General features: G+C 39.3%; 1 protein-coding gene across 2 annotated transcripts; it reads right to left on the bottom strand.

The window, feature by feature from the left end:
* Nucleotides 1-11: 11 nt before the first annotated feature.
* On the bottom strand, nt 12-7,308 carry zbtb5 (zinc finger and BTB domain containing 5). Of its 2 annotated transcripts, none has more exons than XM_028018518.1 (4): nt 7,064-7,308; nt 5,766-5,979; nt 4,887-5,696; nt 12-4,517 (listed from the first exon to the last, which is right to left on the bottom strand). In XM_028018518.1, the coding sequence occupies exons 2-4, from the start codon at nt 5,973-5,975 to the stop codon at nt 3,354-3,356; spliced, it is 2,184 nt and encodes a 727-aa protein (XP_027874319.1). In that variant the 5' UTR covers nt 5,976-5,979; nt 7,064-7,308; the 3' UTR covers nt 12-3,353. The 2 variants fall into 2 exon arrangements, with proteins under 2 accessions (XP_027874319.1, XP_027874318.1); XM_028018517.1 differs by having other exon boundaries at nt 6,807-7,307.
* Between the last annotated feature and the right edge of the window lie 5,967 nt (nt 7,309-13,275).

Genomic DNA, 13,275 nt, shown 5'->3' with positions numbered 1-13,275 from the left:
AAAGGGAAATCTTCACTTCATCACCTCTTTATTTCTTACAAGAAAACATTTTTTCCCCAAGAATGTTACTGAGTTACATCACACATTTAACCATCACTTGCCACTTTAAACTCACACACCAAACAGCAACGCCACCACTGGATTATATCTCAGAAACATTTAATCTGACAATTTGTGTTAGCTTCATTTTTTAAAACCAGGTTTTTCTTCTGTAACAAGGTGCCAATATGTCTCATGAAATTAAATAAAAAATGTTATACAAGCTGACAGTGTAACGACTTTATTATAAGATGCCGACCAGCTTAAAGTCAATATCACAATATATCCAGTGATTAAGAATATAGACACACAGACATGTTTGTTTTTGTTTTTTTAATTCACTAAAAACAGAACTGTACAATAAACAGTCTAGTCCAATGACATTACTCTTATTTAAAACCAACAGAAGAAGCCAAACTGATATAAATCAATCTGATAGTCAGAGTTCTTCTCAGCAAGTTTGTTTCTTTTAAATTGTTAATGTAAATAACAGTAAATATGAAGTATTAGATCTGAGCACGTTGGATGTAAATGTTTTTAAAAAAAAATCAAATGAAGAAATGTACTTGTGTCAAAAATATTAACTGTGAAATAGTACATCACTAATTTAACTTTTGTGGATGAGTTGATTGTATAATTGCCTGCTTGCTGGAAAATCCCCAAACCCCAAAAAACAACGTAAGGCTGAATGTTTGGGTATGACACCTAGCATAAACGTAGCGATGAAGCGGTTTCCTGTTAATGAGGTAAACTGAGGCTTTAAACAGTGGCAATGTATCCACAAATCTTTTTTTCTCTATCTTATAGTTTCTATGACGCAAACTCAGAAAGAAAGCGTTGAAGTGAGCGGAGTTTTCTCTGGCTGCTGCAGAGTACTGCTGATCAGCTGGCTGAAAAGAGATAGGAACACTTTGTCCTGACCTACACAGAAAACATAGCCAGCTGTTATTAAATAATCTAAATAACTCCAGTTATTACATAAAAACCTAAAAAAAAAAACAAAATAGAGAATGCATGAAATCTACATCATTCTTATTAAGTTAACAATGTTTTACAGCTACAGCTGTACAGAAATGAGCTGGGTGGAGTTGAAACCTTGAAACTGTTTTTCTACTGAAAATATTTATACCATGAGAACTTCATACCAACCCCTAACAATAGATTTGGAAAAGTTGGATCAATAAATTATACATATCTTAGCATTCCAGAAAACATATTAGTTATACATAACAAAGATTTGATTGATTTGTCTAAGCGCTTTGATTACATTTCAAGAACTGAAAAAAGAGATGAGTGTTTTTAAAAATGACTTCTAGTACAGTAATAGAGATATCATGTAAATGATTTGAGCCAACTCTGAGGTGGAAGCGAACAAACTGATAATCAGTTGAGTGAGAAATGTTCTTCCTTTTCAAAGAATCTATTAAAAGATGCATTAAACTCCGATCCAACAAAAAAGACATTTAAATCAGTAAACACAGCATTACATCACAGCATTATGTAAGTGATGTTTTTTTGGATCTCAGCTCAACTTTTGTACATTAGTCATAAACAACAATATAAATAAACTGGAAAATTTTACACTAAAAGAATCTATTTACAGTGGGGTTTCCAGAGAAACTCATAAAAATGGCACCATTAATACTTTATATTAGTTAGTACTTGTTTTACAATGTAACTTTACTCTAAAGTAAGTCTGTCCAACACAAACTGCTGAGATTTGAGAGAAATGTAAAGTTTTTCATTTCTCAAACCAATCAATGATTGGCACTGAACTGCAAATCCTAGTAAAAGCAAAACAATCTTTAAATATAAAAGCAAAGTTGGGTATTAACTCAGTTTTAGAAACGGATATGACTACATAATCTATTAGCGATTATCAAGAGATAATCAAGTAGAAATGCTTTAAGCCACTGTTCTTGTAAGTGAACCACTAAAATCCACTCATATTAGTTGTTGACTATACAGTTTTCTTCTGTTGTTGAAACTTTCAACAAGTAAATTGATCTGTTTCGTATATCCCACCTTCAGGTTCACATAAATATCTGGCACACAGAACACATGTACTTTCTCCAAAGTGTACAGTGCCTTCAAAAAGTATTCATACCCCTTGAAGATTCCAACATTTAAACCTAATGCCACAAACTTCAACATATTTATTGGGATTTATGTGACAAATTAACACCAAGTGGTGATAAACTTTGAAGTGTTAGGTGCATTTTTATTCAGTACACTTTATTTTGATACTCCTAAATAAATGCAGTGCAGCCAATTTGCCTTCTGAATCTAATTATTAAATATCTGAGTATAATTTAATGTCCAGATAAATGCAGCTGCTCTGAAGGTTTCAGAGGTTTTGTTAGAGAACATTAGTGAAGAAATAAAATCATGACAAAATATAGAAGACCGGTCAGGGAGAAATCTGTGGAGAAGTTTAAAGCAGTTTGGTCATAAAACAATAACCAAAGCTTTGGACATCTTAGAGCTCTGTTCAATCCATCATCTGCAAATGGAAACAAAGAGAACTGGAGGTCCATGCTGATTCTGTAGAACTCAACAGTTCAGACAGGTCAAGCTTTTGACTGTACAACAATTACATCTGCACTTCATAAATATCACTATTAAGAAAAAGTGACAAACGTATATTAATGCACGCAATAAAGACTTTCATTAGTAAAACGTGTTAAAAAGTTATTTAACTTCTGTTTCACAAATATGACTTAGTTTCGTACAAAATCCCAATAAAATAATGATAGTGGCTGTAGATTTACAAGATGTAAAAGGTACAGGAGGTATAAAGTCTTTGAAAGCTGCTGTATGGAAGAGTACAGACTGCTGTGCATGCGACAAGACTCAGTAAGAATGGACTTAGACTATGGGAAGAGTTGATCAGAGGTGAAGGCTGTAATTCAAAGTCCTTAAAATCTTGGAAACATCGGAGCGGATCAACGTTTTTTTAAACCAAATAGTTTTAAGGCGTTTTAAGTTCTGATATCTAAACCTACGAAAAAAGACATTTCTCCATAATCCCCTGATATTTATACAGGAGAGTATGCACAGTAATGTGCAATGGATCAAACCTATTTATATATTTTTTTAAGAATAAAGCCTTAAAAACAAATTGAGAGCTAGAAGAGCAGAAACAATATGTATAACAAAATGATCCTTATCTTTTCAGAGATCAGGACTGATTTATTAGAAAAAAACAGATGATATGATCCAACAATTCTGGCAAAAAAATAAGTGAGACTATAAGAGTTAAAACTGAGCCCGTCGCTGATTGCAACGCCTTGTTTTTCCCCCCTGAAGTGGTTCTACAGCAGTGCGCTGGACATGTTACTGTTCTGCCAGCGCAGACATGTGGTCTTGGAATGCTTGTACAGGTGCGAGGATTGGCTGAAACGTTTCCCACACTTCAGACACGCGTAGGGCTTCTCTCCTGTGTGGACTCGGATGTGTTTCTTGCAGTCAGTCAGGGTGAGAAAAGTTTTGCAGCAGATCTTGCAAGCATATTTCCGAGCCCCTTCCACCACCAGGACGTTGTGCTCTGACAGCGCCTTCTTGCATTTCGACAGGACGTCGGCCGACGCCCGTGTGAGGTGTGGTGGGAGGGAGGTGGGCCGTCCGCTGTTCATCTCATACCCGCCGCTTTCATTAAGAAGCAGAGGACCAGTCAGGCTGGAGGAGGAGGAAGAGGCATCCTGAAGAATCCCTGCTACAGCTTCTTCTCCGCCCATCCCTGGAGTCATTTTTGGAGCGATGCGCCTGTAACTTGGATAACCCAGACTGTTTGCTGTTGCTCCTCCTGCTCCGGTTGAGGGGCGGCCCAGTGAATGAAAGCCCAGACTGGACCGCTGGAAGTCCAAGGCAAAGGGATCTACACCTCCCCGACTCCCGCCGGCTCCCCCTCCATTGGCTCTACCGTTTCCTAAACTGTCATGCAGTGGTCGGAGGAACAGAGAGTCCGGCTGCAGGTTATCTCCAAAACTGTTTCTGCTCTCAGCGCTGAGTGTTCCAGACTGCAGAGCAGAGGAGGAGGCAGAGCCCGAAGGTGTGGCAGTTTCCTGTCTCAGAAGGAAATGATGTGCACCTCCAGTCGTCGTGTTGGGAAGGCCATCTTCTCCAGCCACCAACCCCGACCTGCCACTCCTGAAATCCTTCGGTCCAAGGAAGCTGGGAATGCTAAAACCGGGTTTGCTTTTCAGAGCGGTGCTGCAGCCGTAACCTGCGGAGACGCCGGTTCCTCCAGCCATGCTGCTTTTGAGCAGCAGCTGCGAGCTGGACTGCAGGAGAGGCTCGGAGCTGGGCTGGGGGTCAGACGTAAAGCTGCGGTCGCTGCTCTCTGGGCTCAGCTCCACCTTTTCCTCTTCCTCCCGGCATCCGGGCTCAGCCGGGTCGCTGCCTTCTGCCTGCGATGTCACGTCGCTGTTTTCATCTGCTGGCTCAGGCGAACTTAGCGGCTCACGCTTGACAACCACCTGAATAATGAAAAAAATGTAACATGACTGTATGACTTACAACTTCAAAATGTACAATATACATACAACCTACATACAGCCCATGGAGGGCCGGATTTACTGTCTCCAGACAGAGACCGTGCTTAAAAGCACAGTTTACAAATTTTGAGCAGAGATGTTAACTTTCTAGCAAGTTAACATTACTCTGCTTTAACCAATAAGAGCTATTTTTATGTGTTTAGATTAATGTCCTGTCAGAACACCAAGTTATGTCCATAGCCTAAATTAAATGGAATTCAAGCTGATGACTAGTGTATCTAAGCAAAATGAAACAAGAATAGTCACACAGAACACACCATGACTTATTATTGCTTGATATCATCTCTTTACCTTCTGCTCCTCCTCTTCAGCCTCTTCATCCCCTGTTCCTGATTTGATCTTCATCCCAACTCTTTCATCATCCTGATGGTCATGGTCACTGATGTCCTCCTCCTTACCCACCCTTCCCTGCATCCTCTCGTCCTCACAGTGCCCGCTGTCTGACTGACTCGGCATCTGGGGGTCATCCTGAGGCGTTGACACTATCCCTGTGATCGCACCGTCTAACTTGGATTCATCCCCCATCTTGTGGGAGTCAGGTGACAGAAGCACGCCGTCCTCTCTCTCTGCGTTAACCCCACTCTCTACCAACAGACCCCGGTTGGGGGCCGAGGGCCGCTGTCTCTGTCTGGGTCTTTCCTCTGAAAGCCCCATCCCTAGAGGAGGCTTGCGTTTGTGGAAGCGCCGTGTGGGGAAGGAGGCTCTCTGATCAACCACTCTGCTGCCCACGCCATCTTCCTCCATGCCTCCCAGAGCAGAGCTCACCAGGCTGAGTCCAAGCTGCTGCAGCAAGAAGGAGCGCTGCAGCTTGGAATTCGCAGCTGAAGCTGTGAGGTTAGCGTTAGCCCCCAAATCCCCCACCTGCTGCTGCAGCCTGTGTCTCTGCTGCTCCTGTTGAGGGTGGTGATGGGAGGGCCTGTCTGACGAGGGGGACAGGGGCAGTGTCCGTGTGGTCAGGTAGTGTTTGCAGGCCTTCACCACATTGTTCAGGTGCAAGTGCGAAGCAGCAAGAAGAATATCCATGACATTGCTCTCCCCCAGCATCAGTGTCGACGTGTACATCATGTCCACCAGAGCAGCGAAAGCTTCTGCTGTCACCACCTGCAACCAAACGCGGTTTCATTATGACGCAATAACAATCTGCGACGCTGTCACAGATTAAGTTCAAACCTCGCTGTCCAGCTGGATCATGTTCATGCTGGCGTCTCCCTCCGCAACCGTGAACAGTGCTCTGAAGTGGGTGCTGCAGGCCGCCAGCACCGAGCGGTGAGCCTTAAAGTGTCGGCTGCCCACCACAATGACACAATCGCACAGCTGGCCATGGATGCGCTGATAGTTGAGCTGCTGGAAGATCTGCTCAAAGTGGCCGGGAAAATCCATTGCCCTGCAGATTTGAAGGCAAACGAGCAGAAGTTGATATCGAGTCAAACGGGGAATACCACAAAACATGTGGAAGAAGATGCACTTGTCATGAATTTGTAAAATTTAATTTAGTTAATTGACGTGCAAAGCTGGTAGAATACAAAAATACATATATATTGCAGGCAGCCCTAATTGTAACAAAAAAAATGACCCAGGAGGGTTGAATAGTACATACAAAAGCACATTTCACAGATTTTTATTTGTTAAAAAAATACTGCCATTGCACTTCCAATGAACAATTTTGCACTGCTTTTAGTGGGTCTGTCTTAAAATACCTATCTAAGCACTACAAATCTGGAGTTTGAGACATGAACGACTAATGTTCTTCTTAAATATTTAAAACTTTCCTTTAACGAGCAACAATATACACCTATGGGTTAATGTGTAAAAGAATACAACAATCAGCTATAGAACAGTTAGCAAGTGCATTTACACTTAATTATAGAGAAGTAAATGCATATTTCTGTAAGGGTTTGCAAACATGAAAGCCAGCATGATGTTAAAAAATCTGACATTAATGACTAATAGATATGTTCTTCTGTATCAACCTTAAACATTTAAGACTTTCATTTAACAATTTACATGCATGTTTTAATGGGTAAAATAATACAAAAATCAGAAAATTAGACCAAAGCTGCTGTAGTTTACTAGCCGACTGATGACACCCATAACAGATGAGCTACAGAGCAGTTAGCAAGTGAATTACCACTTAATTAACTTAATTAAAGCGATGTAAACGAATATTCTTGATTTTAAAAGACAGAAGGGGGATTCTGAGAAATACATTACCGGTTTTTGTCTTTGAAAATGAGGATTCAATGGGAAGAAAATAGTCCGGTTCAGGAGTTGGAGATGCTAAATTTAGCTAACAGCAAACCAGTCAAGTGCCTGCTAGCCACAGAAGCATTCTGTTCTCCGGTGAGACCCGTCACTCTGTGCCGAGACCTTTCCCCAACAAAATGTCCCCTCAGATATATCTACCGCCAGCAAGCATTTTCACTGCTGCGTGCAACAACACGCTTCCCTTGCGGTGGTCCACTTCCTACCAGATTTTCTCTTTGCATCCGGCTGGTTTGGCTGAGCGGTGTCACGTTGACCGTTGGTTTCAAACCGAGGGGGACATGTTGTTTCACGCGCCGGAGGCCACGGTCTTCATCCTGATAGCCGTCCGCTCAGTTGGCGGAAGGATGCGTGTACAATGATTTCTAACAATTTCCTGGTTACTCAGACGGTTTTACCAGCCAGACTCACAAGATGGCGCTGTGCTTCACTTCCGAGCCTGCGACCTCGCCAAGCCGTAGTGCTGCAGCTTCACAGTTTGACCACAAGGTGTCGCTGATATCATGCACTCTTTTCCCAAGGTGGAAAAATGACACAATAAATTCAAACGATAACGAATTAAGTTTGAATTTATTTACCATTTTCTATTTTCCCAAATGAATCAAAAGTTGTTTTTTTTATTTTATTATGAACATCATAAAAAAATAAACACTTATCACTCACTTTTACATTCTCACTTTTTGTATTATATATATATAATACATATATTCATTATAAAGAGAGTTAACTATATCAAGCCGTTATATTATACACTTTTGATGATTATGGCTGACAGATTTTAAAAAACTCATCAAAAATTAGAATATAAAAAAGTATAGTTTAAACAGAAATGTCTGCCTTCTGGACAGAACCACCGACGCCTTTGGAGTGACAGATGCTCAAATTTAAAATGAGGTACATAGAATAAGCTCTTAAAACACCTCACAAAAACATTTTGATATAAATATAAATTAATTTAATAAAATAAAGAAAATGTATTGTTTATTTTACACATGCAAATTCAAATATATGTCAGCTAAGAGAGATTTGAATCAATTTATCTGTTTAAAACTGTGCTAAATTAAGCCATAAATTCCATTATTTAATATGCGTTTGATGATACCAGACTCCATGGTAACATAACAACATGAGAATCTAGAATTTTGTCAACAAAGGAGGATTTTTTGTCAGAATTCTCTCATTTGTTGTTGCAGATCTCAGAGAAGTGACACAAAAAACGTTGAAGAGAGATTTACTTATTTTCAGCTAAAACTCAGTGATTATATCTAATATATAATCAGTGTAAGTATTTTTCTTTTAATATTTATCAAGTAGGAATAACTAACTACACTTTTAAAAAGATATACTACAATTATTTGGAAGAATTGCTAGTGAAATGTTAAGAAAGACAGCCAGTTAGAAATAAGTTTTTTTAGTTTAAGATGAAATAGTTTTTTTCTTGTTTTATGAAAAGATGAAAAATACTTTTTTAAATAGTTTTTTTTGTGTTTTTTTGCATGTTTGATAATGGTGAGAAAGAGCAAATCTGAAAAAATGGCTCTAGCAGTTGATTTAAAGTTCTGTGCTTAAAGTTAGTTCATATGAAAATGTAAAGATCAGTGACTGTTATTTATCGTCAGAAATAACACTATGACTGGTATCGCTGTAAATATTAAATAAATCAGTTTATATTTCACAAATGATTTGCAGGTGTTGAAACTGACCAAAAACTCTGCAGTTATGTTACATATTTGACGTGTTGCTTTAGAGTCACTGACCAACTTCCCATGTCTCTGTTTTAGTTTAGAGATGTCGAGACGAAGTGTTCGATTGCAATCATCTGGATACTACAACCCTGATGGATCACCGACGGTGTGTTATAAAGAGACCAGAGTCAGGTGAGATCAGTCAACAAATACATTCAATGTAAAACATGGCAAAAGTATTCCCACTCTTTGAGTGAATACTTTTGCAAAAATCTTAGCATATTTAACTTAAATGTCTTCTAATCTATGTATCTGTTTACATATTTGTATTTGTTCTATCTTGGCTGAACAGGAAGTGGACAAACCGCCGTTATGACCACACAGCAAGAGAGACCTCTTTAGGAAAGAACATCAGCTGCAGCAGGAGCAGCAGCAGGAACGGGGACATGGTGATGTACACGCTGAAACATTGTTTTGTCAGCGTCATGTTCCTCGCCTTGTTTTATGGTAAATGATTTTCTTCTACAAACAGCCAAGCACCAACATTTCTACGTTTTGTTGAAAGTCTTTTGTCTGGAAGCAGTGTTACTGACCCTGTCACCTTCCCCCTTCTCTTTTAGGATTTACCAGCATTATTGATCCTCTGATGAGGGAACCTCCGGTTTCTTCACCCCCCACCATAAACACAGTAAGCTTTCTGTTAATCAAAACTCATATATGAATGTCCTCTTTAGAGATATGACCAAACGTCTAACTTCAATTGTGTTTAGGTTTCTGTCCCAGGATGTGAAGATGAGGGGAGACAAATACAGGAAGTGAAGGGTGTACTGGTTGTCCTGCAGAATAAAATGGACTACCTACTTCCATCAGCAGATTTGTTGCCCAACTTTGCACTGAAATCACAAGGTAAGTCATTGCTGTCATAAATCTGACTGAATGTTTTAAGATTATATGGATTTAATTCACTTTCTGTATGTGTTTGAAAACAGGAGCAAAGGTTTTAGAGTGGATGCCATTAGCTGTACATACTGGCCAAAGAGAAATGGTGAATTGGTTTGGGTTTGTAATACAACGACCGTCAGTCACCCCAAACATTGTCATTCAGGTATGAACTGAACTACGATCATAATGTAACATGAATACGAAGCAGAATGGTATTTCTATGTGATGCAATAGTTAGAAGTCTTTTTGTTTATATTTTAACATCCCACTGAAACTTTGAACTCTTTTTCTCTTCAGGGGAGGACTCACCTAAACCCAGGAGAGTGCTGGGCCTTTGAAGGTTCCCAGGGACATTTAGTCATTGCCTTGTCCCACAGAGTTGTCATCAGTCACGTCTCCTTGGGTCACCTGCCTAACATGTTGTCCCTGACTGGTGACACCTGGAGTGCTCCCAAGGAGTTTTCTGTTTATGTAAGCCACAAGTATCTAAATATTAAACAGCAACACTCAGTCTAACTTGCAGAGATATTTATAAAGATATTTGTCTAATTTTGTTTTGCAGGGAATGAGGGAGTCTGGACAGGAGTGGAGTCCTCTGGGAACCTTTCTGTATGATAAGGACCAAAATCCTCTTCAGACCTTTGCGCTACCGGTACATTTATCTCAATTACGTTCTTAGCTACTTTGTTTAATCACTTTGCAACATATTTACAGCCATTAAACTTTTCAGTGTTTTAATGTTAAAAATACAAACATTATTGTATTCTATTGGGACTTGATAACAGAAACATGCTAACAGAAAGTAGCTCATCTTTGTGAATCAGATAGAAAATTATACATGAAAACAAAATAGGCTAATCTCAGTCAAATTGGATGCATTTTTCAGTCTTGCCAGATTCTGATTTGGATTTATGTCTCGACTTTGACTATACCTATCATTTGAGGTGCTTAATCTAAACCTTCCTATTGTATTGCTGGCTGTTTAGGGTTGTTGTCATACTGTCCACCCAGTTTTTAAGTCTTCTGCAGGTTTCCTTCAAGGACTGGTCTGTATTTACAGCTCTGTCCATCTGATAATGAAGACCACCCTCACCTCATCACCATCTGCTTCACAATTACGTGTTATGTTCTGTTGGTCTGTCACATAAAATATCAAATACATTGAAATTTGTGATTGTTAAATGACAAAATGGAAAATATTCATGCAATATTAGAAATCTTGCTGGGCTTTGCAATATCAAAACAATGAATGAATGTAATTGACTTCCTATTTAGCTTTACCGATTTGATATTCAGCTAACATATCATTTTGTCATTACAGAGCCACAGAAGAGCGGCTTTTAGCTACGTAAAGTTACACATCAGTAGCAACTGGGGCCATCTGCGGTATACCTGTCTCTATGATTTCCGAGTTCACGGAAAGATTGCACAAGCATATGATGAATAAAGGGTAGTAGGAATAGACAGGTGCAGGGGAATCAGACTGGAAACATCAGAATGAAATTTCAAATAAATTTGATTAAACTATATTTACTATATATAATTCATATAGTAAAAATTTGATGCAATTTACACAGCATAAACACATTAAATAAATAGAATTCAATATTTAAATGATTTTAGCAGGGAAATTCAGCTGTAAAAACATCAAAGTGGCAGGACATCGAGGCATGCAGTTTGTGTAGGTTCAGACAAAGATAAAAGTATTAAAAATATATTAAAAGGAAAATTACGTATAGGGCTGCATAGTGGCACAGTGGATAGCACTGTTGCCTTGTAGTTTGATTCCTGGCCCGGGGTCTTTCTACATGGAGTTTGCATGTTCTCCCTGTGTATGCGTGGGTTCTCTCCGGGTACTCCGGCTTCCTCCCACAGTCCAAAAACTTGACTGTTAGGTAAATTGGTTTCTCTAAATTCTCCCTAGGTGTGTGTGTGTGTGTATGTATGATTGTCTGTCCTGTTTGTCTCTGTGTTGCCCTGCGGCAGACTGGCGACCTGTCCAGGGTGTACCCCGCCTCTCGCCCTAAATGTTCACTGGAGATAGGCACCAGCACCCCTCCTGACCCCATTAGAAACAAGGGTGTACAGAAAATGGATGGATAGAAAATTAAGAATAGGGCTGCATAGTGGCACAGTGGATAGCACTGTTGCCTTGTAGTTTGATTCCTGGGCCGGGCTCTTTCTACATGGAGTTTGCATGTTCTCCCTGTGTATGCGTGGGTTCTCTCCGGGTACTCCGGCTTCCTCCCACAGTCCAAAAACATGATTGTTAGGTACATTGGTCTCTCTAAATTCTCCTTAGGTGTGTGTATTATAGTTTGTCCTGCATATCATTGTGTTGCCCTGTGAGGGACTAGCGACCTGTCCAGGTTATACCTGGAGACCTCGCCCGTTTACAGCTGGAGATAGGCACCAGAAGAGAAATTTGAACATTAGGATATAAAATAGTTGTTTCATTTGGTAATGGGGCAAACTTATATTTTATTGGTGCATTTTATAATTCTGAACTGCATTTAGCTGCATTGCCTTGTAACTGTGATCAAATTGAATATCTATAATTGAATTTTAAATCTTTCTATCATTGGGCTGTTTCAGATTTCCATTTTTTTTCATAGTTATGAGATACAAGCTTATAAGTAGAATGGAAAATTATTTCAGCAGGGAAATTCAGCTGTAAAAACATCAAAGTGGCAGGACATTAAGTACTAGGAAGTTTTAGAAAATAATTAACGTCAGTGGGAAAGCTTTGTTTAGTATGGAAATCTGTCATATTTGTCATTATTATGACAACTAATATTTGTCATTTTGACAAATATGACAAATATATCCATCCATCCAGCCATCCATTTTCTGTTCACCCTTGTCCCTAATGGGGTCGGGAGGGTTGCTGGTGCCCATCTCCAGCTACGTTCCGGGCGAGAGGCGGGGTACGCCCTGGACAGGTCGCCAGTCTGTCGCAGGGCAATGACAAATATATGTAATGAGATATTAATTCATAATTATAGTGATATAAAGCGCCTAATCTCATAATTAACATGAGATAACTCATCATTATGAGATACAAGTTTATAAATAGAATAGAGTAGAATAGAAAATTATTTCAGCAGGAAAATTCAGCTGTAAAAACATCAAAGTGGCAGGACATTAAGTACTACTTTTTGTAGGTTCAGATAAAGATAAAAGTATTAATATATAAAAAGAGAAACTCAGAGTATGGCTGCACAGTGCCGCAGTTGATGGCACGGTTGCCTTGCAGCAATACTGTCCTGAGTTGGAATCAAGGTCCATTGTTTCTGCATGGGTTCTCTCCGGGTACTCCGGCTTCCTCCCACAGTCCTCTAAATTCTCATTGATTCTCTTTAAATTCCCACAGTACACACATGAGTGTGTGTGTTTGTCTTTGTGTTAAAGTATACCCCTCCTGCCTGTTGACTGCTAGAGATAGTCACCAGCAACCCCATGAAGATATGTGTTTTAGATAATGGCTGAAAAACTTAATATGCTGTACAAGATTGCAGAAATAATTATTTTAACAATTATAATATAATTATTACTTAAACAAATGTTCAGTTTGATTCACCTTCACATGTAGGAAAATATGGTGGTTTAACTTACTTGTATTAAAACAATATTCCTTATTGACGTTATATTGACATTTTGTGTAAAGTTAGCATGTTTTCTCTGTTTTGTGGATTTTCCCTTTTATTATGATGTACATATGCATTAATTTTGCAAATAACTTTGTGGTTTGTGTTTTCTCAGCCCATTTGGATCCAGCTGTGTGTTTGTCT

The sequence above is a fragment of the Xiphophorus couchianus genome, chromosome 5, assembly GCF_001444195.1.
Source record: "Xiphophorus couchianus chromosome 5, X_couchianus-1.0, whole genome shotgun sequence".
NCBI lineage: Eukaryota > Metazoa > Chordata > Actinopteri > Cyprinodontiformes > Poeciliidae > Xiphophorus > Xiphophorus couchianus.
Note: the sequence above shows the minus strand (reverse complement) of the source record. Positions and strands in the feature narration are given on the sequence as shown.

Coding starts and splice junctions, on each gene's coding strand:
- zbtb5 (XM_028018518.1), bottom strand. CDS start 5,975: ATGGATTTTCCCGGCCACTTTGAGCAGATCTTCCAGCAGCTCAACTAT. Junction 5,697..5,765: donor TGATCCAGCTGGACAGCGAG/GTTTGAACTTAA, acceptor GTTTGGTTGCAG/GTGGTGACAGCAGAAGCTTT. Junction 4,518..4,886: donor CTGAAGAGGAGGAGCAGAAG/GTAAAGAGATGA, acceptor TTCATTATTCAG/GTGGTTGTCAAGCGTGAGCC.